This window comes from Coffea eugenioides, chromosome 6 (assembly GCF_003713205.1).
Source record: "Coffea eugenioides isolate CCC68of chromosome 6, Ceug_1.0, whole genome shotgun sequence".
In the NCBI taxonomy this organism is placed as follows: domain Eukaryota; kingdom Viridiplantae; phylum Streptophyta; class Magnoliopsida; order Gentianales; family Rubiaceae; genus Coffea; species Coffea eugenioides.
The window spans coordinates 13,222,638-13,249,078 of NC_040040.1; the positions used below are offsets into that span (position 1 = coordinate 13,222,638).

At 36.3% G+C, this 26,441-nt stretch overlaps 3 protein-coding genes and 1 pseudogene across 4 annotated transcripts; 3 read left to right on the top strand and 1 right to left on the bottom strand.

The window, feature by feature from the left end:
* Positions 1 to 1,875: 1,875 nt before the first annotated feature.
* Positions 1,876 to 7,807, top strand: LOC113773029 (xylose isomerase). Of its 2 annotated transcripts, none has more exons than XM_027317543.1 (21): positions 1,876 to 2,008; positions 2,801 to 2,902; positions 3,064 to 3,174; positions 3,330 to 3,404; positions 3,551 to 3,680; positions 3,778 to 3,869; positions 4,233 to 4,283; positions 4,556 to 4,632; positions 4,713 to 4,767; positions 5,017 to 5,118; positions 5,359 to 5,410; positions 5,576 to 5,621; positions 5,701 to 5,756; positions 6,063 to 6,114; positions 6,242 to 6,321; positions 6,406 to 6,476; positions 6,567 to 6,607; positions 6,984 to 7,083; positions 7,200 to 7,271; positions 7,370 to 7,447; positions 7,533 to 7,807. In XM_027317543.1, the coding sequence occupies exons 2-21, from the start codon at positions 2,843 to 2,845 to the stop codon at positions 7,566 to 7,568; spliced, it is 1,437 nt and encodes a 478-aa protein (XP_027173344.1). In that variant the 5' UTR covers positions 1,876 to 2,008; positions 2,801 to 2,842; the 3' UTR covers positions 7,569 to 7,807. The 2 variants fall into 2 exon arrangements, with proteins under 2 accessions (XP_027173344.1, XP_027173345.1); XM_027317544.1 differs by having other exon boundaries at positions 2,814 to 2,902.
* Positions 7,808 to 9,761: 1,954 nt separating this feature from the next.
* LOC113773596 (zinc finger MYM-type protein 1-like) lies at positions 9,762 to 10,997 on the bottom strand. The gene has a single exon (XM_027318229.1). The coding sequence runs from the start codon at positions 10,995 to 10,997 to the stop codon at positions 9,762 to 9,764; it is 1,236 nt and encodes a 411-aa protein (XP_027174030.1).
* A 7,767-nt stretch (positions 10,998 to 18,764) lies between these two features.
* LOC113773597 lies at positions 18,765 to 19,407 on the top strand (annotated as a pseudogene).
* Positions 19,408 to 20,708: 1,301 nt separating this feature from the next.
* Positions 20,709 to 26,051, top strand: LOC113775386 (ADP-ribosylation factor 3). Its single transcript, XM_027320235.1, has 9 exons — positions 20,709 to 20,894; positions 21,110 to 21,281; positions 21,397 to 21,435; positions 21,637 to 21,699; positions 22,853 to 22,871; positions 23,011 to 23,122; positions 24,671 to 24,718; positions 24,879 to 25,009; positions 25,620 to 26,051. The coding sequence occupies exons 2-9, from the start codon at positions 21,179 to 21,181 to the stop codon at positions 25,651 to 25,653; spliced, it is 549 nt and encodes a 182-aa protein (XP_027176036.1). The 5' UTR covers positions 20,709 to 20,894; positions 21,110 to 21,178; the 3' UTR covers positions 25,654 to 26,051.
* The last annotated feature ends 390 nt before the right edge of the window (positions 26,052 to 26,441 follow it).

Below are 26,441 nucleotides of genomic sequence, written 5' to 3' on the forward strand. Positions count from 1 at the left end.
TGAATTGCCATGGGCACGTCCAAATACAATATCACAGGCTTCTATGTACCCATTTGAGTCTCACCTGAATAACTTGAGTCGTAAAATGATTTAAACAGGCTTGTATCACTCACTAATTAATCACAGCTAAACATAGATTATAGTTTTCTATATAAAAAAATTCTTACATTTTTCGCAAACATATTTACTTCACATGCATGGAATTGTTATAGTATATATTTTTTAATAAAACTTCAAAAAATAAAGACTTTGTTTGGATTGCATTTTTCTGAACTTTTATAGAAAAATTATTATAGTAATTTGATATATTTGAAGTAAAAAGATAATTAAAAAATTGCATCTACGAAAAATGTAATTTTTTTTATAAAAAAATTGCAATCCAAACACATCCAAAAATTCAAACGGAACCAGATCATATACTAATTAGAAACCCCAACCCAAATGTTAAGGGCATGTCAGGAAACAAAAAGTGAAGGTAGCGAGACCTCAACTAGTAGTTGTGGTGGGCTAAATCATATCTATTGGAGTTTCTTAAAGCTCAAGAAGAAGGCAAATTTTCTAGCTCGAAGGAATTGATTAGGCAATGGCATCCCTCTAGAGCAAGGCCTTCTAAAGATCAACGTTGATGCAGCATGGACTCCAGAGGAAGCGGGAATTGGTGTTTGTCCGAGATAATGAAGGACAAATCATGACGGCCTTCGCGAGAAGAATCCGTAAAACTACTTTTATATCTGCTGAATTTTCTGAAATTCTTGCTGTCAGTTTGGGAGGATGGAAATGAAAAGAAAAGAAAGATTTTGAAGGGATAAGAAAGTTTTTCCATTGTTTGGGAGTAAAAATGAGAAAGAAAAGAAAAGAATAGGAAAGATTCCATCCCCTCCATCTTTTGAAAAACTTTCTGCCCAATTTTGGGCGGAAAGGGAAGGAACGGACGGAAGTTTAAGTAAATTTTTTAATATAACAAAATTACCCTTAAAATTTTGATGCAAAATATTTTAATATCCGATGAATCCCTCCACTGCAAAACCCTCGATAGAACATCTCCTTCCACTTTATTAGCCATCATATTCTTCCTCTAAGAAATAGGTGGCTATTTGCATCCTTCCGTATCTTCGATGGGCTTCTAATAAGGGGCATCTCTATTTCATTGTTATTTTCTATGGCCAAATCTACATTAATTTGTTTAATTCATATTTGTTTATAGAAAGGGCATATTTGTAAAATAATTGTTTGAGTATCTTTTCCTTTCCTTTGCATTCAACTCCCAAACAAAAGAAAACTACTCACTTTCTTTTCTTTTTTAAAACTCTCAATAACTTAGATAGAAACTTTGATCCTTCCTTTTCTTTTCTAACTTATCATTTCTCTTCTTTTCTTTTCTATTCTAAACTCCCAAACTAGCTGTAAGGGTTTGGAATGGGCTAAGGAAGTTGGAATTGGTGCCATGACTTTTGTAGAGCGACTCTATTGATGTGATTCAAAAGTTGAATATTGATGAAGTCGGATTTCTTTAATTTGGGCAACCTTTTGGATAAGGCTCGAATGCTGTACCGTAACTTTCAATACTGTAAACTTTCCCATACGTGTAGGACTGGAAATATACCAACTTATATTCCAGCAAAATCCCTCCCTCTTTAGTTAATTAAAGCTGTAATTGATGATTGAATGTTCTGTTTTCTTCCACAAAAAAAAAATCTGCCAGCTGCATGTTTGCCACGTATGATAAAAAAATCCCATCTTGATAGGAGTAATATCCTTATCTATAATCAGGCTTTATTAGTATATATAATTACCTGATTGTATCCTGATTAGACGCCTATATCCCATTTTAAATTTCACTTTTTTAAGGATTTAGTGATCCGTAGACTATCCAAATTCCAAAGAAACGTACATCACCTTAAAAACACCTCACTCCTTCAAAAAAAGAAAATACACCCCGCCTGGTCTCTCTCTACCCATAAATCTTGTCCTTGCTCTGTTGAACGTCTTTCTCCATTGACATCCCTGAGTAAGTGATTTCTCTCTCCATTACTTGTTTTTTTATTTTTATTGTACTAGTTTTTTTGGCTGAACTGATTAGTAATTTTTAAATGGAGAGAAGTAAAAAGGGTCTGCAAATAATCCCAGAAATGATTGATTTTTATTCTTTTGAGGACTGTTCATTTAAGGAAGTCTTTTACAATTGTTTGAGCTTATTAGCAATTTCTATTCGAATAGAGGGAATAAGGGACTGCATTTAATGATAAAAAGATTAATCTTTTGTCGTTTTGATCACTGTTGAATGATCATATGAGGCAGGGGAAGTAGTAATTTTCTCGGGGTTTTTCAACTCGGTGTAAAGCACTTATCTTGTCAATTTGTTGATGATAGAATCGAAAGTTTGGCTTATCCTGCTTCATTTGTCACTGGTTTTTGTTGGAAGGCTTTTAATGCATAGGCGGCTAAAAAAGGCTCCATATTGCAATTGAATTATAATTTGCTTAATGACGTTTGTTCTTTCACATTCTTAGTTTTTCACTGATAGGATAAAGTAAACAGATTTTTTAGGGGTATTTTTTTTAATCTATTTTATCAGAATTTTAGTGGAAGGAGGCCTTATTTATGTCTCGTTACATTTTTCCCCTTATTTGTTTTTGTTTTTTCTTGATTTAATGAAAGCAGTTTATTTTAGCGTGTAAAGTTGTTATTAGATGGAGTTGCTTTATGAATGCAGCCTTTGGAATATGAAATTAATTTCCTGTTATTTTTTCTTTTTTGCTGTATTATCGTTCTTTATCTAATAAATTGATGCCTTTTTCAGTTAATTGATACAGGTTGCAGAGTTTTGCATGCGATCATCACAATGAAGGCCTGGAAAATCTTATCGCTGTGCCTTTGTTTGAGTTTAGTCTTGAACGTTGTGGTAAACATGATTTTGCTCTGCCAACAATTTGTATAGCGTACATATAGTAGGAGCATATTGCAGCTTAATGGTTTTTATTGGGTTGCACGTCCTTGATTATAGTAGTCTGGGATATGGTGAAGCTGTATGTTTATTCATCATCTGATTGAACACGGATGCAGATTGCTGTGGGCCCGCCAACTTGTCCTGCAGATGTTGGTAGTGGGTGTGCTAGTGATTCAGATGAATGGCAAGGAGAATTCTTTCCAGGCATTCCTAAGATTAAATATGAGGTAAGGTAGGAAAAATGAAGGTTCTTGATTGATGAAAGTTGCATAGACTTTAAACCATATGAATACGCTGTACTTAGGAGTAGTTTCAAAATACATCTACACCGGAATTCGATGGTTTGGAGGAACTTGTCTTATGCATTCACTTCTTTCTGTAGGGTCCTAAGAGCAAGAACCCACTTGCATACAAATGGTACAATGCAGATGAGGAGATTCTTGGAAAAAAGATGAAGGTTAGTTTTCAGAAACTTTTTACCATTTTCTGAATTCGAATTCCCACGTATATTTACCCTAACCCAGCCGCCAACTCCCCCCAACCAAAAAATGTCATTTCAAGTTGCTTAGTAACGGCATCCATGAACTCACTATTTGCATCTAGGATTGGATGAGATTCAGTGTTGCATTTTGGCATACATTTCGTGGGACTGGAGCTGACCCATTTGGTGCACCTACAAAACTTTGGCCGTGGGAGGACGGTACCAATTCCTTGGCCATGGCTAAGAGAAGAAGTAAGATAAACAATTTGTTACTCTTCTGAATTATTACTTGTCATAACTGTACAATCTTTAAAATAGGTAATTTTCACATTATGTTTGTATGATTCAGTGAGAGCAAACTTTGAGTTCTTGGAAAAGCTTGGACTTGATCGATGGTGTTTTCATGATAGGGACATTGCTCCGGATGGTAAAACAATTGAGGTAAGATATTTTACGTTCTTATATGTTTATTATACTCCATTTTATTTTTAGGACACAAGTAAGAGATTGTTGTACAGAGGTCACTTGGACCGTGTTGTATGCTTACACAAACTTAATAGCAGAGTCGAGTCAGTATGGCTAAAGCTTGAAAAGTTTCTTAGTTTTGTATTCTCACTATTGGCTTGACCATTGTTTTGGATAGGACGAAATTGATATTATCCTGGTAGCAATTTCTGGAGTTCATAATATAGTTAACTGGCCAAATATTGTTAAATTCACTTCTTAAGGTTTTTTTGCAATTTGGAATTTTATTATCAGTAAATTTATCCGAAAGAGCTGTTAATTTCACTGTTTATGATGCAGGAAACCAATGCCAACTTGGATGAAGTGGTAGCTCTTGCAAAAGAGCTTCAGGTAATTTCTAACTGATCAAGTATATATCATACGTTCTATACAGTAATCAAAATATAAGATTTCATTTTAAGCAAGAACAAAAAAGCTGTTTTGTCATTCTGTCTTTTTAGGCTTTTAGTCTTCTGCTTTGAGATGGATCTCTTGCTGGAGAATATGTTGTAATGATCAGTCTGTATTATTCTCTGTTCTCCCTGTTGGATCCTTGATAAGTATTAATTATTTCGTTTTCTTCTGGTTTAATTCTCTCTCTTATTTCTTGTGTAACTCCTCAGGGGACGAAGATTCGTCCTTTGTGGGGCACAGCCCAGTTGTTTCTGCATCCTCGCTTCATGCATGGTGCTGCTACCAGGTAATCATGCTCTCTAATGGATTTAATGATCTCAAAATTATCAATGATGAGCTCATATTCTTTTAATTCTTGAAGTACAGCTCTGAATTAGGTGTATATGCCTATTCTGCAGCACAAGTTAAGAAAGCCATCGAGGTGTGTTTCTCATTTTGGTGTTGATAATCCTTGAAATTGCCTTGCCTTGTTGTTTATTATTATGTGTTCAAGTGTGAGGTATGGGACAAAAAATCTTTACTTCAGTGGTGTGAGTATGAAAGGGGATGCTGATAGATCTCACATCTGATGCTATGGGTTGCATGTGTTGGTTAAGTGCAACTGCTCTTTACATGTCAATTGCACTTGCCTGCTTCTGTCAAATTGATTTTGCTGGTTTTAATTCTGCAGGTCACTCATTATCTTGGTGGGGAAAATTATGTTTTTTGGGGTGGTAGAGAGGGCTATCAAACCCTTGTGAACACTGATATGGAAAGAGAGCTGAATCATTTGGTAATTTCTTTGTCGGCCTTTTTGTGGAGCAACTGCTAAAACTTATATTTCTGTACAACGTCTTCATTTTCATCTCTTGCTATTTTGTCTATTAGTTTTTATCAAACAGATCCAGCTAAACATTACCACAGACTAAAGAATTTATTCTCTTTGTGGTTATGCAACCTAGTACATTGTTTCATACGTGTAACATTTGGTATCTACTAGCTAAGTATAACAATTAGTTGGATCTCTTCGCAGGCAAGGTTTCTTGAAGCTGCTGTTGCCTACAAGAAGAAGATTGGTTTCAATGGTATTTTTCTCCATTCACTTTGTTGAGTATATATTTTAATTTGATTGATTTATGAGATGATGTGCTAAGGACTAGTGGTTTTGAAGTAGAAACTGTGTTTTAGCATTCCTATGTGCTTATTATCTCTTTGCCTTGACTTATCTAATTCTTTTTCATTATTCACAGGGACCTTTCTCATTGAGCCTAAGCCTCAAGAGCCTACAAAACACCAGTGCGTTTATGTTTTAATGTTTGATTATGCATTTTAGTCCATAATTTTGAGCATATTCATTTGTTTTGATGGATGGCAGGTACGATTGGGATGCTGCAACATCAGCTAATTTCTTGCGCAAATATGGCCTCATAGGTGAGTTTTACACTCTTGTAGCCCCTATTTTACTAGTAAATGTGAGTATTATTTCTCTTGGAATGAGTGTTGAAAGTCAAAAGTCCATTGCATCACCAAGCTCCAATCTTGATTTGTCATTGTTTCTGGTATCTTTTGAGATATCAGTGTTCTGCAATTGTGCTTGCCCGCATAGATAAACTCTGTAATTGCAGCTAATCGAATCATAAATAAGCATCGTGTATACCCTTGAGGACAGTGGAAGAGATAACTTTGCTTTATGATGGTTCTTGTCTTGATATTCACTGCTTGTACCACCTTATGCAGATGAATTCAAACTGAACATTGAATGCAACCATGCCACTCTATCTGGTCACAGGTTTGAAAATTTCCTGATTTCGACATTCTAGTTGAAATCTCCACTTTAGCTGGCTTTTCAGTTGATTTGAATTCCAAAGCGAACAAACGCAATGAGTTGTTTTTACATGCTCCTGTTTGTATTGCAGCTGTCATCATGAACTTGAAACTGCTAGAATAAATGGTTTGCTGGGAAATATTGATGCAAACAGTGGTGACCCTCAAACTGGTACATGAAGTTCATGATAAAGACTTGTTCTTTTGGTCATGGCAGAGACTTGTTTATCCTGTGAAAATAATTTTTTTGCTATAGGTTGGGACACAGATCAATTTCTAATGGATATCCAGGAAGCAACCTTGGTTATGCTCAGTGTTATTAGAAATGTATGAACAGGATAGTCTATCTCTTGAACATATTAAAATTGATGGCAAATGTGAAATGATCACTGTTTAACGCTTTACTGTCAATTACAGGGAGGATTAGCACCAGGAGGGTTCAATTTTGATGCCAAATTGTTAGTTTCTTCTCCCACTTTGTTGTTTTAGTCTCATTTCTTTTGCCAATGCATATCCTGTTAATTACCATGGATTTATTTGTAATTTTTGTCCACTATGTTTAGATGGAATGGGTGCAACTCGGTTTAGTAGTGCTTTAAAAAAAAAAATTGTAGTCAGTGCATAAGTGGGAGACAACTCAAATTTGTAAACTTCTTTGCACAATTATACGAACGGTTTTGATATGGTGGAATTGAAAGTAAACCCACGCCATTATGGAAAAATGCAGAATATATTTGGCCTCTCTGGCCTTTATTTCCGTGGATGAACCTTGCCTTGCAATGAAGATTCTATTTAGTATTTTGCTTCACAATTTTATTCGTCGCTATTTATCAGGCGAAGGGAGAGCACAGATGTTGAGGATTTGTTCATTGGCCACATTGCTGGAATGGATACTCTTGCACGTGGTCTTCGAAATGCTGCAAAGCTGATTGAGGTGATGTTTCTTACTGGATAATTACTTTTGTACTTTCACCTCTCCCTTTCTAAGGATGCTTAAAACTTTTTAAGCAAACAATGACGTTTGTTTTGGGGCATTGATCCTGAAAACAGGATGGCTCTTTGGATGAAATTATTCGCAAGAGATATCAAAGTTTTGATACAGAACTGGGAGCCCAGATCGAGGTGACATTCTTTGGATTAAGTTTTTAACTGATGCTTTGACTAGTCATCACTTTGCTTCCTTTTATCTGAAATGAATTACTGATAATGTGTCATAACAGGCCGGGAAGGCGGATTTCGAACTGCTTGAGAAGAAAGCCAAGGAGTGGGGAGAACCCAAAGTTCCTTCTGCCAAGCAGGTAAGTCTTAAGAAGAACAGTTCTTATAACGACTGTTAGTGCATTTTGCTGTTTCACTGACTGAATTTCTTGTAAATTGCTCTAGGAACTTGCGGAGATGATTCTCCAGGCTGCATTATAGAAGAGAGTCGTTCAACTAAAAACCACCTTTACTCAAAAATGCTGTCCCACCTCCGTAGTTCGTCCTCCATGCCCTTGTTCTAGAGAATAATCCCTGGTGCCTTTTAGCAGCAGTACCGGGTTGTAGTGCCGAAGAGTCGATGACACATCTCAGCATTATCTTTTATATTTTTCCTTGTGTAGTTAGCTGAAGACTACTATTTAGTCGATAATTGATGACATAGCTCTCTGTGAACTGAACCCCTCTCTCTCTCTAGTATGGTGAAAGCCAATGCATGTTTGAATTCAACTTGCCTCCTAATTTTTTGATCCAAACAGCTTTCTAGATACCATTAGTCCTAATGTAGCATTTTACTACTGCTCCGAGGAAAGTTAAACCTATTAAGCTTCTTCCGTGTTGGCAAGAAATAATCAAAAGGCACGGGAGCTACCCTTAACTGCTTTGCAGTTATGCGAGTTGATTGATGGGCAGTGGAGGTTACAAAAAGAAGCATGTTACTGTAACGTCTTATTCAAAGCAAACTCATAATACAAGTCTGCAGTGACAATCCTTTAAATCCTGAATAGAATGTTACTAATTGAACAAGATAGAGGGAAAAATGCATTTGCCAAGTGGAAGTTGAAAAGAGCGAATCTGAGGTGCATGGTACAAGTACGCATTAGATGGATGTCAACGAAGCAGCAAAGAAATACACAGACAAGGACCTGAAAATAGCAAAAACCCTGAGACCTACTACCACTAAGAATCAGCAATGTGTGATCAGAAGTCCAAAGAAGTTACAGCAAAAATCCACAAAGCAAGAGAAATCAAAAGAGGAGTGCATACGCATCCATAACAAAAGATACAAAACTGCTTTGGAACTAAGAGCTTAGTAAGCCAGGAAAGCATAATTGCCTCTCTGTAATGACAACTTAGACGTGCAAAGGCAAGCAATTGAATGAATTTCAGAGAGCTGTAATGCACATAGAGTTGCATTGGTCAGGCAAGAAACAAAGAAAACATGTAACGATAAACATCTCATTCAATCCCAACTCGAGAAAAGAGTTTGCACTGACAAACCTTTAAATCCTGAGTAAAACAGCTGTGCGTACTAATTAATTTGGACAGAAAGTTCCACGGAGGAAAAGATGTTTATACACAAAAGAGAAGTTGGGAAGGGCAAGCTATGAGATGGGTTATCAATTACATTTACACAACAAACAGGAGTAAAGACGACAAAAAAGAAGCCAAAGAAAACACATGTAAGGACCTTAAAGTGTAACAATCGCCTGAGATGAACTACTAACTAGAAATCAAAGGTGAGACATCGAAAGTCCAATGAAGGTACATTGAAAATTCACAGAGGAAGAGAAGTTAAAAGAGAAGCCCATAGCTACATGTATCAAAGGACATAGTACTGCACACTGGACCAGTGGCGAAGCCAGAAAAAAATCTTAGTGGGAGCAAAAATAACACTAAATTTTTTTATTTACTCTTTTTTTAATTTTTTGAGCAAAAAATAAATAAATTCACTAACAAGTACAAATGATATGTATATTCCATGAAAAACATAAAAAGACAAACTCAAAATTATTAATGTAATAATAATTATATTTCAAAAATAAACTAAACTATTTACAATTGTTCATGACGAGTTTTCATATTTTGGTAACGGTTTACAACTTTCTCATTTTCAACTTCACGAAGTATATTTTTCTCAATATAAGTAACTAAACAATCATTCATCCAAGTGTCTCCCATTCTATTTCGTAACCGATTCTTCACTATATTCATAGCTGAAAAAGCTCTTTCTACTGTAGTTGTAGCAACAGGCAAAATCAAAGCCAACTTTAAGAGCATATAAACCAATGGATACACAATATCTCTCTTAGTCTCCACCAACCTTTGAGCTAGATCAGAGATTTTTCTTAAATCGAGAAATTCCTTAGCTGATTTCAAGCCATTAATATAAGTATCCAATTCAGTGTCAAGTGCAAGAATATCCAACTTAGAAAACTCACAAGGATAATGTTCTGTAAGACGAATCAACTTTTTCTTATCAAATGCTGCAAAGGAATCACTTGGGTTCAAGCATGCCATACACAGAAGCAACTCCATATTGATTTCATTGAAACGATTGTTGAGTTCTTGGAGTTGTAAATCTATGACAGCACAAAATAGCTCAACTCGATAGTGGTGAAGGTTTGTAATTTGCTAAACTTTTCTTCGAGATCTCCCACTAGTAATGAACATTTCATCCATTTTCGGAATGATGATCTCATGTTTTTCACAAAACAAACAAACTTCATCAAGTAAAAAATCCCATCCATCTTCCCTAGTAGCTTGTAATTGTTGCTTGGAAACTTTGACCAGACCCATAGCATTCACAATATCTTGATCCTTCCTTTGTACTGCTTCAGATAGTGCATTCGTTATTCCCATGATTTTCTTCATCAAGTGTAAAATAAATGCAAATTCAAAAGATTGTAAAGAATTAAGAAGTGCATATGATTGACCTCTTTGCTCCACCAGGCCATCATTTTCAATTATCAAAAGAACATCTATTGCAGAATCATACATAAGAACCAACTTTAACAACGAGCCAAAATGTGAACCCCAACGTGTATCACAAGCTCTTTGAAGGCTAGTTTCTTGATTTAAGCCCCGACCACTCACAAGATCTCCAGTCATTAGATCATCAACGACTTTCTTAAGGCGTTGTTCTCTAAGAATTTCTTGTCTTTTAGATGAACCTTCAAGAACATGCACTAAGGTAGACAATGTATTATACATAGAAGAGACTTGGACATGTTTCTTTGCAACCCCTACAAGTGACAATTGCAGCTGATGTGCAAAACAATGAATATAATACGCAGAACCATTTTCCTTCATGATCAAAGTTTTTAAACCATTATATTCACCTCGCATGTTACTAGCACCATCATAACCTTGACCACGGATTTGTGATATGCTCAAACCATGCTTTGAAAATAAATCATCAATTTCTTTCTTAAGTGAAAGAGCAGTAGTATCTCTTACATGTAGAATACCAAGAAAACACTCAATCACATATCCATGTGAATCCACATAACGGATAACAACTGTTGATTGCTCCTTTGTTGATGCATCACGAGATTCATCACATAAAATAGTAAACAATCCATGTCCAATGTCATTTACAATAATGCTTGTAGTCTCACTTGCCAAAGCATTTGAAATATCCTTTTGAATATCTGGAGCAATGAGTTTGAGATTTTTAGGGGCATTTTCAAGAACAACCTTTTTTATATCATCATTATGACCCGCAAGGAAGTGCAAAAGTTCAAGAAAATTTCCTTGATTTTCAGAGATATCAGATTCATCATGACCACGAAAAGCCAAACCTTGATGTAGGAGAAACCTAGCACAATCTATTGAGGCTAATAAACGAGTCCGATACTCAGCCTTCATTTTCTCTGATTGCTTAAAAAATGCCACTTCGATGTGGGGACAAATGAAGTAAATGATTAATGATGATTGGATGAAATAATAAAAAGAAAAAGTAGTTAGTTGGGTGTGGAAGAAGAGGAGTCGTGGGTTGTGAAGTGAAATGGGGGACCACAGGAGTAAAGGGAACTTGGGGAGTGAGGACCAAAAGTAATGACTGATATAATTGGTATTTGGTCTTTAGAGGAGGAAAGTGAATGATATAAATTTTGTGACCCATTCTTTCATATTTTTTTTAAAAATTCTGGGGGCACCATTAAAATTATGTCAAAATTATAGGAGTATTATAGGAATTTAAGGGAAGCAGTGGGGGCCCGTGCCCCCCCTTTAAATCCGCCCCTGGTAATTAGCCTCTCTATAATGTCAGTCAACTGAGATACGTTAAGGCAAGCGATTGAATTATAGAGTGCTAGCCATGCTGGAATGATATAAGCAATACAGGCATTTCAAAAAAGATCATGTAACGAGAGATCAGCCGCATCATGTTAGTCTAGATTAGTCTAGTCTATCCCCTTCATTTTTCCCCTTCCCATCTTGGTGTTCCAAATCAAATGCGAATACAAACTCGTGAGACAGCAGTTGGTCGACACTGACCCTGTCAGCTGGACTCCGCTGGAGACACAACTCGATGAAATGCCGGAAAAGGTAGCCATGCTCCAGGGGGTGCTCGAGGAGGATTCGGCATCCCAGCAATAAAAAATGGCAGGGTAATACCCTTGGTATCCTTCCTCTTGTCATAATCAATGTGAAATTTCCCCAAATAGAACTCGAGCAGACATATCTCAAGACTTCAAACATCCCAATTCTCCACCCCTTCAACAGACAAAGCCACCGTATAACTCATGAGTTCAGGGGCCACGTACCGTTCCGCTTCTACATTTGGCAAGCGCTCGCAACTTGGATCAAACAAGAGATCCTTAGGAGCCCCGACATCACCAATCTTAATCCGCAATATGGGAAAGTATTTGCATATCATGAGTTTGGAAGCCGTTGAGAGGGAGGGTCATGAGGTCATACAACAAGCGGCTGTAACCTCGCTCTGATTGAACCCAATGACATTTGACGATGCATGGATAGTCAAGTGTGGGAGCAAGGGCCATGTACTCCCTCACCCTATGTTGGCAGTGCTGGTGGTCGTCGATGCGAATAGCTTTCAGCGAGTAAAGTCGGCCGGTGGGTTTGTGTCGGACCCTGTCGACATATCCGATGGAGCCCCAGCCCAAGCGCGTGTCATATTCGTAGTCGGCTAGGTTTATGGTTGGCACCCCCGGCGGAGGATCCAGCATCGGCAGCCACCAATTGCTAGGTGGAGTCATTTCTCTCTGGCTCTGCCGTTCATCTTCCGCCAAGGTTTTCATCTTCTTCCCCTCGTCCTCGGCCAATTGCATCCTCTTCTTCCTCTCGTCGTCCTCCGCCTTTTGTTTCGTCTCCTCCTCCGTCCCTGTCTCGCTCTTCTTCTCCTCCTCCTCCTCTGCCGCTTGCCTCTTTTTTGGCTCCTCGGCCGCTGTCAGCCCCTTAATCTCCTCCTCCTCAGCCGCTTGCTTCGACCTAAGTCGCGACAGTGGACGACGCCTAGCGCAGCAATCGAATTGGAAACCAGAATGTAGGTTTATTGCACATAAAATAAATTGAACGATAGCGGTTCACGGCCAATTAATGCAGGATCGTATGGCATTGAGACACGAAACCAGCTCAATCTCCACACCTTATTTATTAGAGGCTTTGACTGATTATTTGTTAAAGGCTAAAAGCGGGCATGAGAAGTCGCTTGGGCCCTTTAGAATTTCGATTAAAATTCAAACAATTTCTTACTGTTTAGGGGTGCTTCCGTAAAAATATACTACTAACAATTTTGCATTTGATTTGTCCATGCTTAGTTACTTTTCTAACCTTTAACCTCTTGCATTTCATTTTTTTTCCTTTTGCATTTAATTACGCAGCAAAGTATCCAAAAATTCATCAAAACATAACAATTGAAGTTGCATTTAGACAATTATAATTCCGATCGATATTTAATGACGGAAGCAAAGCTTACAAATCACCAAATTAACCACATCAAATGCTAATTAGCTTGGTTGAGACTTGCCAACATCGTCTCTGTTAAGCTCTTCAAGTAATTAGGTTCAACTGTGTCTCTGTTAATTTTTGTTTCTATCTTCACTAGTGAAAGTGGAACATACTTGTACTTTGCACATGATTCGGCGACTAATCCCACTTGATCAAAAAGTTCATCAATATTCACCATTCACTATTAAGGCCACCGTATTCATGACAATCATCCGCACAAATCTTGACATTATACCTTTCTTTTTGCAAATACTTTTCCCTACAAAAATTTTCAAAAGATTCATCCACCCCACAGTATATTTTCATACACATTTTTATTCAAATCAATACTTTCACGAACAAATTCTTCCTCGCCAATCATCCCAAATAAAGTATGCAAATTAAAATTTTCAGCCATATCAAAATTTTCAAAAATCTCTTCCATGTCAATTTTGAATAGGAAACAACTGGATTTGACGTGTGATCCTGCAGTGGAAACATCCCTTATATATAGGGCAGAAAGGAAACAAAAACTACTTTAGGTTCGACATCGCATTTCTTTATAAGCATTCGGGGACTCCACATTTCTCAGCTTGTCTCTGAAAAGTAGCACAGCTGCAACTTAGTCAAATAAGCAGAAAGCAGCATCCAAAACCCTGAGTAGGATGCTGTAGTTCAAGTGTGCTATCAAAATTCCCGAGGTCCTTTCATCACTACGATTTGGGTTACAAACTACTGCGGTTGCAGCACATGAAATTGTATTGGTATCACCACTCCCTTGCCCTTGCCGTAGTCCATTCCAGTGTGGCTGTAGCATACGAGCTCTGATTTCTAGACTGGTAGCCTTTGAATGGCACTGTTTTCTTCCCATACGCAAAGAAATTAAGAAAATGGAAAATCAACCCATCATTTGGCTAGCCTACAATAGAACTGCACACTACAACATTTGATGTATTAATGTGATAATCAGTGGCCAATGAAGAGAATCACAAGAAATACTTAACATTTTCCCAAAAAGTGACTAGGATACAAAATTACACCCTCACCGCATTCACAGTAGATTACACTTATGACATATCAGCATTTCACTATTCCCTCTATTATTATACGCTCATTCACAATAGATTACACTTCACAGAGTATAATAGAATGGATCCACAATCATATCAAATATTTAGTTTATTAATGCACAACTTATATCTCGTAAATAAATAAATTTATTATTTTAAAATCGATTATTTTTAAAACTACTAAAATTCTCATCGATAATGACAAAATACTGAAATTTTAAATATTATGTAAAGAGGTTGAAGACAATGAATAAGGACATAGAAGAAATAAAGTAGGAGATTGTGAGGTGAAATAAAAAAAAGAGTCCTGTGTATTTATAGTGAGAAAACTAAAATGTCCGTTGTCAATGTTTGTTGTAAAATGGCCAGAAAATGACCGTTGTAAATGGCTAGAAAATGCCTGTTGTAAAAAAAAAATATAATTGAACGTTGTTGAGTAGATCTTTTCCCTTGTTATCATCACAGCCGAGTCCCACTTTTAGCTCTATTTCATGGTGCAAACCTAATGATGCCTATAAGGGAGTGAGGCACAGACGGTTGAACGTTTTGTAACATTTTTTAAACCGTGTAATATTTTTTGAACGTTTTGTAATTTTATGTAAATTTCTTGTACATTCTTACAACAAAGATGTGATATTTTATTACTGTTTATGTGTGTCTCATCTGTAATAATTATATCTCTGTTATTAAGTTTTACAAATAATTCATATAGAGTTACATCTTATTCAGAAAATGTTACATCGTTCAAAATGATTATTATTGAAAATCATTAGTGCCCTTGATCCATGCGGATAATATATATTACACGGCTCCAATGGGTGTCCGTGTAATGACAGGGTGCAGCGGGGGTATAATAACCCCTCATTACACCTCATTGTAGTTGCTCTCAGAGAACCTCTAGACCTCTGGCATAGGATATTGATCAACGATCATCCTCTTGAAAATGTGCAAATACTAAATCAAAGAAACCAGTAAATTTACAAGCAAACCGGTCCCACCATTTTTTTTTGGCCCCACCACGTTAGTAATTGAACAAGCATAGGATGATTCAAAACATACATCCACGAAGAAAAAATCTTTTCTTATTATGAAAGAAAAATATTACAAGATTACAACTTGATTTTCACATTCTAACTCTTATAATACCATGTTATGTTATGTTAATTAAAGAGAGACCAATTATACATAAATAAAATAATATGTTGTGTTAATATTATTTTGTGTTTGATATAGTACCATGTTGATATTTGAATTAGTTGAATTTTTGGACCCCATTACTAAAGTAAAATAACTATGAAAAAAGATTAATTAATTAGAACAAAAGCAAGAAATACAAAAGAATTGACTACAAATACTAAAAAATTTTAAATATTATGTAATTGCCCTTAAATATTTTAAAATATATTTATGAGCTTTTCTTACCATTTTGATTGTATGCACATGGCACATACAAAAACATACTTACCCAACAATTAATGTGGTTTGAGATATATATAATAGTTATTTAAAATATCAAATTGACATCTTATAGTTAACAATAGAGGAGGAGGAATTCAGAAATTTCTAACAAATCTTTACCTAGTAATATTTCAAAAATCTACAAAAAATTAATTAGTGAACGTCAATGTGCTCTATGCTTTAAAATGAGTTAAAAATATATCTATTACTAAATATTGTGTAAGACTTAATATATGTATTTTTTGTGAATAACTTTTATACTAAATATGTGTATCACCATGACCATGACAATTCTACTATGATGTCTATAAAGCAAGCTCCTAGCAAGGGAATTAGATGACTCCACAATCAGCATTAAAGTAAGTATTATCAACAAAAGACAAACTTGTGAAAGACAACTAACACTAATCCCAAAGAAGACTAACTTCTCAAAAGAACAATCACCGGACAACAGCACAGGGGACTAACTTGCAAAGACTGACTTGTCAACAAAACAACCACCGGAAAAGAGCCACATCTTAATGAAACATATGCAAGAAATTGTGATTCAGTATTTCATCAACAGATGCTCTGGAGTCTACATCCCTAATCAAACATTGCTGAACAAAATCCTAGAACTGTGAGGTAGATTGGGCAACTCAGGAACAACAAAGTCATTAATAATCTCGTTGTAAATCTGAAACTTATCAATGCGGGGAAAAGGGAAATGTCCCATATAAATTTCTAGCAATAAGATCCCCAAACTCCAAACATCACTCTTGTTTGGTCGGTCAGTTTTTCGCATTTGATGTTGCAACATTTCGGGACTACAGTATTGAATAGTGCCGAGGACTGTCAAAATGTTTCTGACAGTTGTGCTGATTTCCTTTAAGATTTCAAAAACATAGGTCCATTTGAATTAGCTTTTTTTTGGGTATTTTTTAAAAATTTTATTGTAGCGATGTATTTGAAAATTTTTACTTATTTTGAAAATGCTTTTAAGTAATATATGTTGGGGTATTTTTAGAATTTTTAATTTTTAGGGTAATTTTTAAAAATGAAAAATAACATTACTCACCACTGGCATCCACCGCTACCACCCACCACCAACACCACTTTCTTCTTCCTTTTCCCTTTTCTTCTTCTTTCTCCTCTCATCCTTTCTCTGGTCACAACTAGAGGGAAGCGACCAAATCTAATCGTGACTCTTCGATTACAAATAGAGGGAGATCACAACTAGAGAGTCACAATCGGAGTTCTTTGAGGTCGTGACCAGAGAGAACTATAGAGAGGGGAGGGGAGGGGATTTTCGGCGGGAAAGGATAGAAGAGAAGAGAGAGGAAGGGAGAAATGAGCAAGAAGGAGGAAAGGAGGGGAGTAAGAATAAGAAGGCGAAAGAAAGGGGAGAAACAGTAAGAGGAGGGAGAGAGGAGGAGGGAGGGAGTGATGCCCGTGGTAGGTGGTGGCTGTAGGTGCCGATGGTAGGTGGTGTTGGTGGTGGGTGGTGGGTGATAAAAGGGTGAAAAAAGAAAGATGGTATAATTTTATTTATTTATTTATTTTTAAATGTATTTGAAATTGTGTATGTTTTTTACGTTGTTTTTAGACTTGTATTTGTTGTATTTGGAGTGTTACTGTAGACTCCAAATACAAAAACTGTTTTTGAGAAACAAAAGAGTTTAGATACCTCTCTTAAAACTAATTAGCTTGTAACAAGTCAACTCAATTCAAAATAAAAAAATAAAAATTTATTTTAAAAAGAAAGAAGACAACATATCATTTATATCAATTTCAGGCTTCTGCAACTATGTGCAATAGACTTCAATTAACACTCATGTAGCAGCGACAACAAACAATTAAAGAGTATAAATATTAAATGGCATGCCCTGCTTTCAAATTTATGCATGATCGAACCTACTGTTTTCACTTGTAGGGCCATTATTTGGTATGATCAAGAAAAAATTGAGAATCTACAACTAAATAACATAATTCCTAAATTTGAACATCAGAAAAAAAAAAAAATCTTTCCTCTTGCTTTAATTAAGATGCTCATGCTCAGAAATTTGTTGACAAGAATTAGAGAGCAATTTTCCTCGTCTTGAAGTGCACTCAAACCCTTAGCTACACAATAACTCAAGTTCAAACTCTATTTCTCTTCGAAAAAAAAAAATCAATTTCTCGATCTCTCAAGTATGATTTCTTTAACTTTTGGGTTGGACATATCAATCTTTCTCATGGCAAATTAGATTTTTTTAGCTCTAAATTGTGATTATATCTATTAATTCGTTGGTACAGATTAGTTGTATCTGTGGGTTGGACATATCAGTCCAGAAAGAATGTTTAAACATTTTTGGCACATTCTCTTTACTGTCGTTGGAGTATTTCATTGGATCTACAACTTCTGCAATTGCACAAATAAATAACAACATATTGTCAATCATTTAAAGTTGTGCCACACAACAAAATCTCCGACATTACTACTGTAATTGTAGTTAACCCGTAATTTGGATTTTCATTTCGTTAATGAATTCCGCTCTTTTAAAGAAAAAGGTTTGTCCTATTTGGTCCTCAAAAATGGGCACAAACTTGATGTTCATGCTACTAGCTAGCTTATAATGATTGAGGGAATTCAACGTGAAAAATTTTCATCAACTTAATCATAAATTTTGTTAAAAGCATACAGAAACAAGAGCAAATTGGACCATTAACGGTAATACCACATTTCCAGATTGATTTCTTCTATTAATGCACACAGAATACATATACATCTATATATATATATGTGTGTGTGTATATACAGAGATTGACTAAATCAAATTGAATAACGAACAACTAGTGTCGAATTTTTTTCCCCTTTTAAGGAAGACTCTATTATTTTATAAGCGAAAAAGAGAAAAGTTGAGATCCAACTAAGAGTCTCATGATTTACATAGATTATAAACTCAATGGCTTGAACTTTTCATGTCAAAATAAGTTGACTGACCTATTAGCCACTAGTTATATAATATGACACTACTCAATTAATTTTCCAACGAGCTGCTTTATTGGTACAATCTTTGCATTAACACATTAGGAGTCCAGTAGTCACCATATCCTCCTATAAATACCATGTAGTCTCGGTGCATATTCTCATTCTCATCCCATCGCAGAAACGTTTAAAAGCCAGTACTTTCATAAGATGGCATATTTACACCATTTCTGCTTCTTGCTCTCTCTGGCCCTTCTCATCAACTACCCAAATGCAGCTACTTTTACCATCCGAAACCAGTGCCCTTACACTGTATGGGCTGCAGCGGTCCCCGGTGGTGGCCGGCGCCTAGACCGCGGCCAAACTTGGACCCTCAACGTAGCAACAAGCCCGCATCTGGGCTCGAACCAAGTGCACTTTCAACAGTGCTGGTGAAGGCCATTGTGAAACCGGTGACTGTGGTGATGGTGTCCTCCAGTGCAAGGCCTATGGTCAACCGCCAAATACGCTAGCAGAATATGCACTGAACACAAAAACAAATAACTTGGATTTCTTTGATATATCCCTTGTTGATGGTTTCAATGTTCCTATGGCATTTACCCGAGTCTCCAACAAGTGCCGCGGCATTAGGTGCACAGCTGATATCAACGGGCATTGAAGGCTCCCGGGGGCTGCAACAATCCATGCACAGTTTTCAAGACTGATCAATATTGTTGCAACTCCGGGACCTACGAATTATTCGAGGTTTTTCAAGCAGAGATGCCCTGATGCTTATAGTTACCCCAAGGATGATCAAACTAGCACCTTCACTTGCCCTGGTGGAACTAATTATCGGGTGGTATTTTGTCCCTGAAAATTGCGGTCTGATCCACAAATGCAACAATAACAGTTGTTTTTGCTCATGTAATCTTAGGAAAATTATGCAGCGTGTAAGAATAAATCAAATAATGCAGCTCCTAATATAGAAGAATAGGAACGGTGCATATGAATAAAACGAATTATTAAGAACACTTTTAATTAGGCCAATGTTTCCACAGTAGTGCAGTGACATTTTATGTTTGCAATTCTTCACCAGTTCTTGATATTTATAAAGGTCTAAAAGGCTATAGTACTGAATGAGAAAATTACTATGGCGTATGAATAAAGAATATTAGTATTTTTTTTTTGCATCATTGAATATGAAATGAGAAATTGGATCTATTGGCATATGAACATGAATACTGCCTTTCTGCTTTCCTCAAATTTCAACTTGAATTTACTGTACTAAACGTCATTCATGTTCATCTGAACTCGAACTTCAAGCATTATATATCTCATGTTAAGTCGTGAAATTCTAACCCAGATTCAAACTCTTTCACATCTTCCCCACGGATTGATGCAAATTAACTCAAGTTTGTCTGGTGTCTTAAACTGTAAGAAAGAAAGCTCATCTTTCTTGATTTAGAATATGACGACAATGGATGGCATGGCAAGAAAAGAGCTGAAAGGGTCACAACTATTGGCTCAATGGAGAGACAACTATTCTGTACAGATCATCGCTCAATTGATCAAATACTATAATACAATCCGTTAATCACAACAACGTACTTATTTCGACTTATTTTTTTTTTTGTTTTTAAAGGAAAAAATGTGTTAGGCCTAATATTATTATATGTTACAGAAACTTCACAATTTATATCTAAAATTTGTGACTTAAAAGTACTACGGCTTTAAAGCATTTTTCTCTTTGAAATCTTCAAAAAAACTTCCAGTCAAAAGTATAATTAATCATCATACATTTAATACAGTACTGCATTATCATAACTAATCTGCTTTTCTAAAGAGGAGAAAAGACAAAGTGAGAATTTGAGTTCTCTATTGACTCTTACTTTAGAAATAGTGAGAATTTGCATTATAGAAAATTTGACTAATGTCAAAAATCAATAGAATACAGATTTCCAAATTGCAAAAATAAAAAAAAAAGAAAAAAGAAAAACAATAAATAAATCTACAAAATGTTACTACATTAGTAGTAAATAAGAAAAATTATCAAGAACCTTAGACATCCGCAACATCACTAAAATTCTTTCTATTCCGGGTCGGGTTTTCCATAACGGGCACCCATTTACGCCCTTCCATTCCCTTCCCTTCCCGTCCCGTCCATACCACGCCAAATCTTGCACCATGTCCTCTATGGGCTCCCTCTTGTGCAGATTCTACTGATTGAAGAAGATTTCTTCATTTCTCCTAAACCCAGCTACACTCAAATTATAATAGAACCCCCCTCTCCTTTTCAAAATTATAAAATTCATCCCCAATTGGTCCTCCATTCTCTCAAGCAGACCCCTCCCCTTTTCCCAGGTAATATTTTTTTCTCCTCCCTAGATCTCTTCACCCTACTCTCACCCTATCTCTATGTAGGCAAATTCTCTTCTTCTTCTTTTTTTTTTTGAAGGAAATGTAGGCAAATTCTCACTCTTAATAGCTGCTGAGTTACTTTAATTATCCTACCTATAACAAGGGATATTGTTTCATTTTATTTTTGTTGCTTTTGGGATTCTTCTTATTGTTAACAGGGAGGACTGCTACGATCTGATTTGAGTTAATTTGCGGTATTTTACGATTGATATAAGCGAAAGGGCCAAATGGGTATTGTTTTTACGCGATTATTTTCATCTCTCTTTGGTAATAAGGAAGCTCGGATCTTAGTATTGGGCCTTGATAATGCTGGGAAAACTACCATTTTATGTACGAATACCTCTCCTTCCCTCCTCAATTTTGCTACTTTTGAATATTTGTCTTTCTGGTGTTATTTTATGTTTGAATAATTCTTGATGGATTGTTTTCATTTTGCTTGTTTCAGATCGGCTTCAGATGGGTGAAGTTGTTTCCACTATTCCAAGTTGGTATTTGGTTCCTTTTTTTCTTTTAAGCTTAAGGTTATTCTTACCATAATTGTGGGGATTATCCTTGTAATTTTGAGCAATTGGACTAGGTTTTAGGGAATTTTGGGGGGAGGGATGCTGTTAAGTTGCTGTAATTTTGAATTTTTGGGGGTGTAGAAAGAATGTGTATTAATTGTGTGTTGTTTGGGTGGATGCAGCAATTGGGTTTAATGTGGAGACGGTGCAATACAACAACATAAAGTTTCAAGTTTGGGATCTAGGTATGGGTTCCAATTAATTTACTGCTGATCCAAATTGAATGATTGGTTGAGCAAATCATATCACTGAACACTGAGATGACTCATTCTTGTGTTTGGGGTCTAGTCAGTATTTTGCAATTTTCTTCTAAAATGAACAAGCAGCATGGTTTTTCTTGTAAAGCTTAGAAGTATCTGTTAATTAACATTTCGGTGGTATATATCTTAGGTGCTTAATGTACTTTACTGGAATCGTGCATAGGGTTTTTATATCCACATTTGTAGTAGAATTGAAAGTGTGATCTGCTTTTAGGACCATCTTCATGTGTGAAAGTAAGAAGAGACCATAAGGAATAACTCTTTGTTTTATTGCTTATCATGCCAAGGACATTCCGAAAGAGAACATTGAACTTGATCAAAGTATTGCATGTTTAAAAACATTGATACTGTTCCAGATTCACTCTGCGGACTCATTGACTGTTAATTTTCTGAACCAACTACCTCTAGTGTAGTTGCCCACCACGTCTTTGTGGGATGGGAGGTCAAGGGTTCATACCTTACCTCCTATCAAAAAGTTGCCACTTAATGTGGCTTCTCTTAGATCCATATGGGTGCATCTTACACTCGTATGGTCCGATAGTGGTTTAGTCCCCATCAGTTCCCCGTGGCCCTGTTGGTTCACCCCCCCTAATATAGGTTAGAGTAGGAGTAGGTGTAAATGGTGACAATAGACAAAAAAAAAAAAGGACTGCTAATTTTCTGGAGTAGAACTAGGCTAAGTGGGCAAGTAACATGAATAGCTTGACGTAAGATGCGGTTAGTGGTAGTTTACTTGTCACGGTTTGAAACACACTCATCAAATTCATCTAGTGACTCCCATTAGTTTTGATTGAATGCTTCAAATTTCATGTGAACAAATCATCGAAGGTTTATTGGGTCTATCCTAGTTTGTAGTTTTTGACTTGTTTCTGTTTCTGTCCATCTCTGTGTGTGTGTATATATATATATATATTTGTTTTGCTTGGTTGTTTGATTTATGGGAGTGGACCAGGTTTTATTTTCCTTAATTCACATAAGCCATATGATTTCATATCTAAATTTTAGTTTCATTGATTATCTGAAATTACCCCATTATTGATCTCTCCCCCCCCCCCCTCCTCTCCTGTTGATGATGCAGGTGGGCAGACAAGTATAAGGTATTGAATAATGGAATTTTTTTTCATCCATCCTCAATTGGATTTCTTCATATTGATATAAACACTTATTTTTGCTGCTTGCTAGTCATGTTCCTAGCAAGATCCTTAATTGAATTTGGACTCTCTTTTGTTACCTTAGACCATATTGGAGGTGTTACTTTCCAAATACTCAAGCCATAATATATGTTGTTGATTCAAGTGACACTGATAGGCTGGTGATTGCTAAGGATGAGTTTCATGCAATATTGGAGGTCAGATTGCTGTCTTATTCTTTTTGTTGTTTACTTGTGAACTTTCTTTCCAACTTAAAATTGAATTTTGTGGATGCTAGCTTCACTTATTACTTCATACGTCATCAATTTTGATCCTGATGGTTCTTTTTGGCGTAGCAAGTTTTGTTGTAAACCAAACTGGCTGTAGTTCTTTTTTATTTCAATGACTTTATGTTTCAATTCGCTAGTTTTACTTTACAATGAGAGAAAATTGGAATACTAGACCTATGATCGCGAATGATTCATTCTGTAATCAGTTCATATATTGGGGGAGGGAATTATTGAAATCACAGCCTAAGTGTTTATGACCAAAGCATTAGCCTCTCTCCTTGGAACAGCTAAATTGGAGCTTGAAACTGTCAGAGTCAAACATTCTTTCTTGCATATTTTTGCATGATCCTTGCATTTTGTCTTAGAGATGAAATAGCAGCAATGAATACAAAACTGAACTAAATGTTTTATGTGAAGGACAAGAAGTAGGTAGTTAAGCATATCTTCATTGTGTAAGATTTTGGGGGATTATGTTTAGCCACATGCTAAACTATCTCTACGGGACTATCTTCCGAAGAAGAACAAAGATCATGTCTAGCGTTTGAGACTGCATTAGTTTGTGTTTGTATTCATTACGAATGCGGGCACCTTACCTAAAGGTTCTCAAATTACCTGGGTTTTCCTTTCAACTTAGTGTAAGCAAATTTCTCATATATCTCTTAACACCATAAAAAGTTGTTCGGCCTATCTTAAAAGAAAGATATATGACATGGTTATTCCTTCAGAGACTACATAGAATGGAGTCACTTGCAGCTAAAAGATGGGTGAAAATTTGTTACCTTAGTGTCAAATGGAAAGTATGAAAAATTGTGGTCTGTTTTATATAGAAAACCACATCGGATATTCTTTCATTGATGAGAAACCTCAGGAGTGCTCTCTGTAGTTTACCAGTGATTTTAATATGTTGTCTACAAGGAATAGCCATGTCTGTTAGCTTCATATGTGAAAAAGATCTTCAGTTGAGCTACTGATGGCTTTGATTGAGATGCACTGTAAAAGCTATCCATTGATGTCTTGGTGAGTCTGAAAACTCACATCTTTTTGGAGTGGGTCTTTTAATACAAGTTAATCCAGGGTCTTTTGGCAAGAAGTTGGATTGTGGTACATTGTCCCTCTTTTCAAATGATTTGGGTTAAGCTTTTTCTTTCTTCGGTCAAGTATTGTGGTAGAGCGATTGTGATTTGAGAGTGAAAGCACTGGAGAATCTGATATTGAAGCTAGCTTTATGACTCCTGAATAGCTAGATTTTGAATTATGGATTTCTTGGCTGACTTGATAAGCTGTCTTCCACTTAAGGAAAATCAATATATTTGCTATCATGGTGGCCTCCATTTTCATGGCTTTTCTTTTATTACTAGGTGGTTGAACTGTTGATGCATAGAAAGCAGCCAAGTGTTTTAGTCACTATTAAGTGAATATAAATTGTGTCAGATTGGGTTAATTTCCATGAAAGCTCAAGATTTGACCTTTTAACAGGAGGATGAGTTGAAAGGTGCTGTTGTTCTGATATTTGCCAACAAGCAGGTTAGTGTTACTGGCTATTGTTCTCTGGTTAAAGATGAAAATCTTGAATCATTAATTTATTTTCAAACACAGAAAGATTGACTTTGGCTTGGTACCTTTGTGTTGCATTGGTTAGTTTTCTGCTGACATATTTCTTGATTTCTTTTTCTCTTATGCACAGGATCTTCCAGGTGCACTTGATGATGCTGCAGTGACTGAGGCTTTAGAATTGCATAAGATTAAAAACCGGCAGTGGGCCATTTTCAAAACTTCAGCCATAAAAGGAGAAGGCCTGTTTGAGGGCTTGGACTGGTAAGACAAAGTTTTGATGGCAATGCCAAGTCATATTGATTGTTGGAGATATCCTCTGGAATTATTGCACTCTATCATAAACCTATTATAGACACCCAAACTTAACATGTATCACTCGTTAGCTTTTTCCAGTGCTGTTGACTGGTCCCCTGGGGTGAATGCAATATGACCAACTTATCATATTCATGTTAGCTCTTTAGAATTCTTTCTCTTTTAGAATATTATAATGTTTATGTTAGTTTCTGAGCTCTAGGGGTCATAGCTTGTGTCCACGGGTGGCGGTACAGAGGCTTTTGTTTACCTTATTTGAACTTGCATGGCTGAATCGGCATGAAACAGGACAAAATTGAAATTGCAACCTTTGGTAAATATTACGCTGGCTGAATTTTAGTTGGTGCTTTTAGTAATTGGAATGTATTATGCCTTTAATATAAGGAAATTGGGTCAGTCGGGCCCAGGTCCTCTTTGCTTCAATGAAGATTTGAGCTGCAATTGTAGCAAACAGTAGCATATTTGCTATCTGTCTTTGTAATTCTTTCTTTTATATGCCTGTTCATCATTTTGATTCTCTTTCTTGGAACTAGTGATTCACATACATCGTGTTATGCAGGTTGAGCAATACGCTTAAATCTGGAGGCGTTTAAGCTTTTCGAAGGATAATGTAGTGCTTGCTGTAATTGACTGAGGCTGAATAGGAAGTATATGGCTATTACTTGGTACGCTATGAATGTCATCAGGGGTTTTTGATTCTCACAGTTTTCTCAAGCAAACTACTGATAATGTTAATGTCCATTTTTTCCTCCAAAAGAACTCAAAGATGACGCACATCTGGCTGATCTTACCCTTTTTCCTTATGGTTCGGTTGTCAACTGCATCCATGATCCATCTCTTTTCAAGGATTACCCCCTTGCACAATATAATATAGTTTTTTTTTTCTCCCAAACTCTGCATGATTTGTATCTCAGTATTGTAGCTTTCCTATTATAAACCATCACTCGTTATGTGGCAATTTTTTGGAGAATCTTATATGCTCCTTCAGCTCCCTGTGGTCTTCAGATGTCCTTGATCATCAGTTTCGCTTTTTTTATGATGATTTTGTACGGCAGAGAAGAACGCCCCCTTTTTTCCAGTAGGATTTAACTGCGCCTAGCATAAGGACTCAATCTTTTTTAGATGATTAACGAATTAAATTTCAGTAGTTTATCAGCTGCTGAGCACATCTGAAGCTTAGCACTGAGTATTAAATGAACAGTACCTACTCTGAGACCGATAACTGACTAAAGTGGCTTAATATTGAGATGCGGAGCTTTGATGTTGGCATCACACGAAGGCAACAATACTGGCTGTTCCCCTTTTTTGGGGTGAACATTCATCTGGTTCATTGAAGAAATGTTTAAGCTTTTTCCCATCTGCTTCATGTATCTAAAAACAG

Excerpts from the sequence above, each read along its gene's own strand:
- LOC113773029 (XM_027317543.1), top strand. The coding sequence starts at position 2,843 with ATGAAGGCCTGGAAAATCTTATCGCTGTGCCTTTGTTTGAGTTTAGTC. Across the intron at positions 6,115-6,241 it reads GCCACTCTATCTGGTCACAG|CTGTCATCATGAACTTGAAA; the intron begins GTTTGAAAATTT and ends TTTGTATTGCAG. Across the intron at positions 6,477-6,566 it reads TGCTCAGTGTTATTAGAAAT|GGAGGATTAGCACCAGGAGG; the intron begins GTATGAACAGGA and ends TGTCAATTACAG.
- LOC113773596 (XM_027318229.1), bottom strand. The coding sequence starts at position 10,997 with ATGAAGGCTGAGTATCGGACTCGTTTATTAGCCTCAATAGATTGTGCT.
- LOC113775386 (XM_027320235.1), top strand. The coding sequence starts at position 21,179 with ATGGGTATTGTTTTTACGCGATTATTTTCATCTCTCTTTGGTAATAAG. Across the intron at positions 21,436-21,636 it reads AGTTGTTTCCACTATTCCAA|CAATTGGGTTTAATGTGGAG; the intron begins GTTGGTATTTGG and ends GGGTGGATGCAG. Across the intron at positions 23,123-24,670 it reads AGTTTCATGCAATATTGGAG|GAGGATGAGTTGAAAGGTGC; the intron begins GTCAGATTGCTG and ends ACCTTTTAACAG.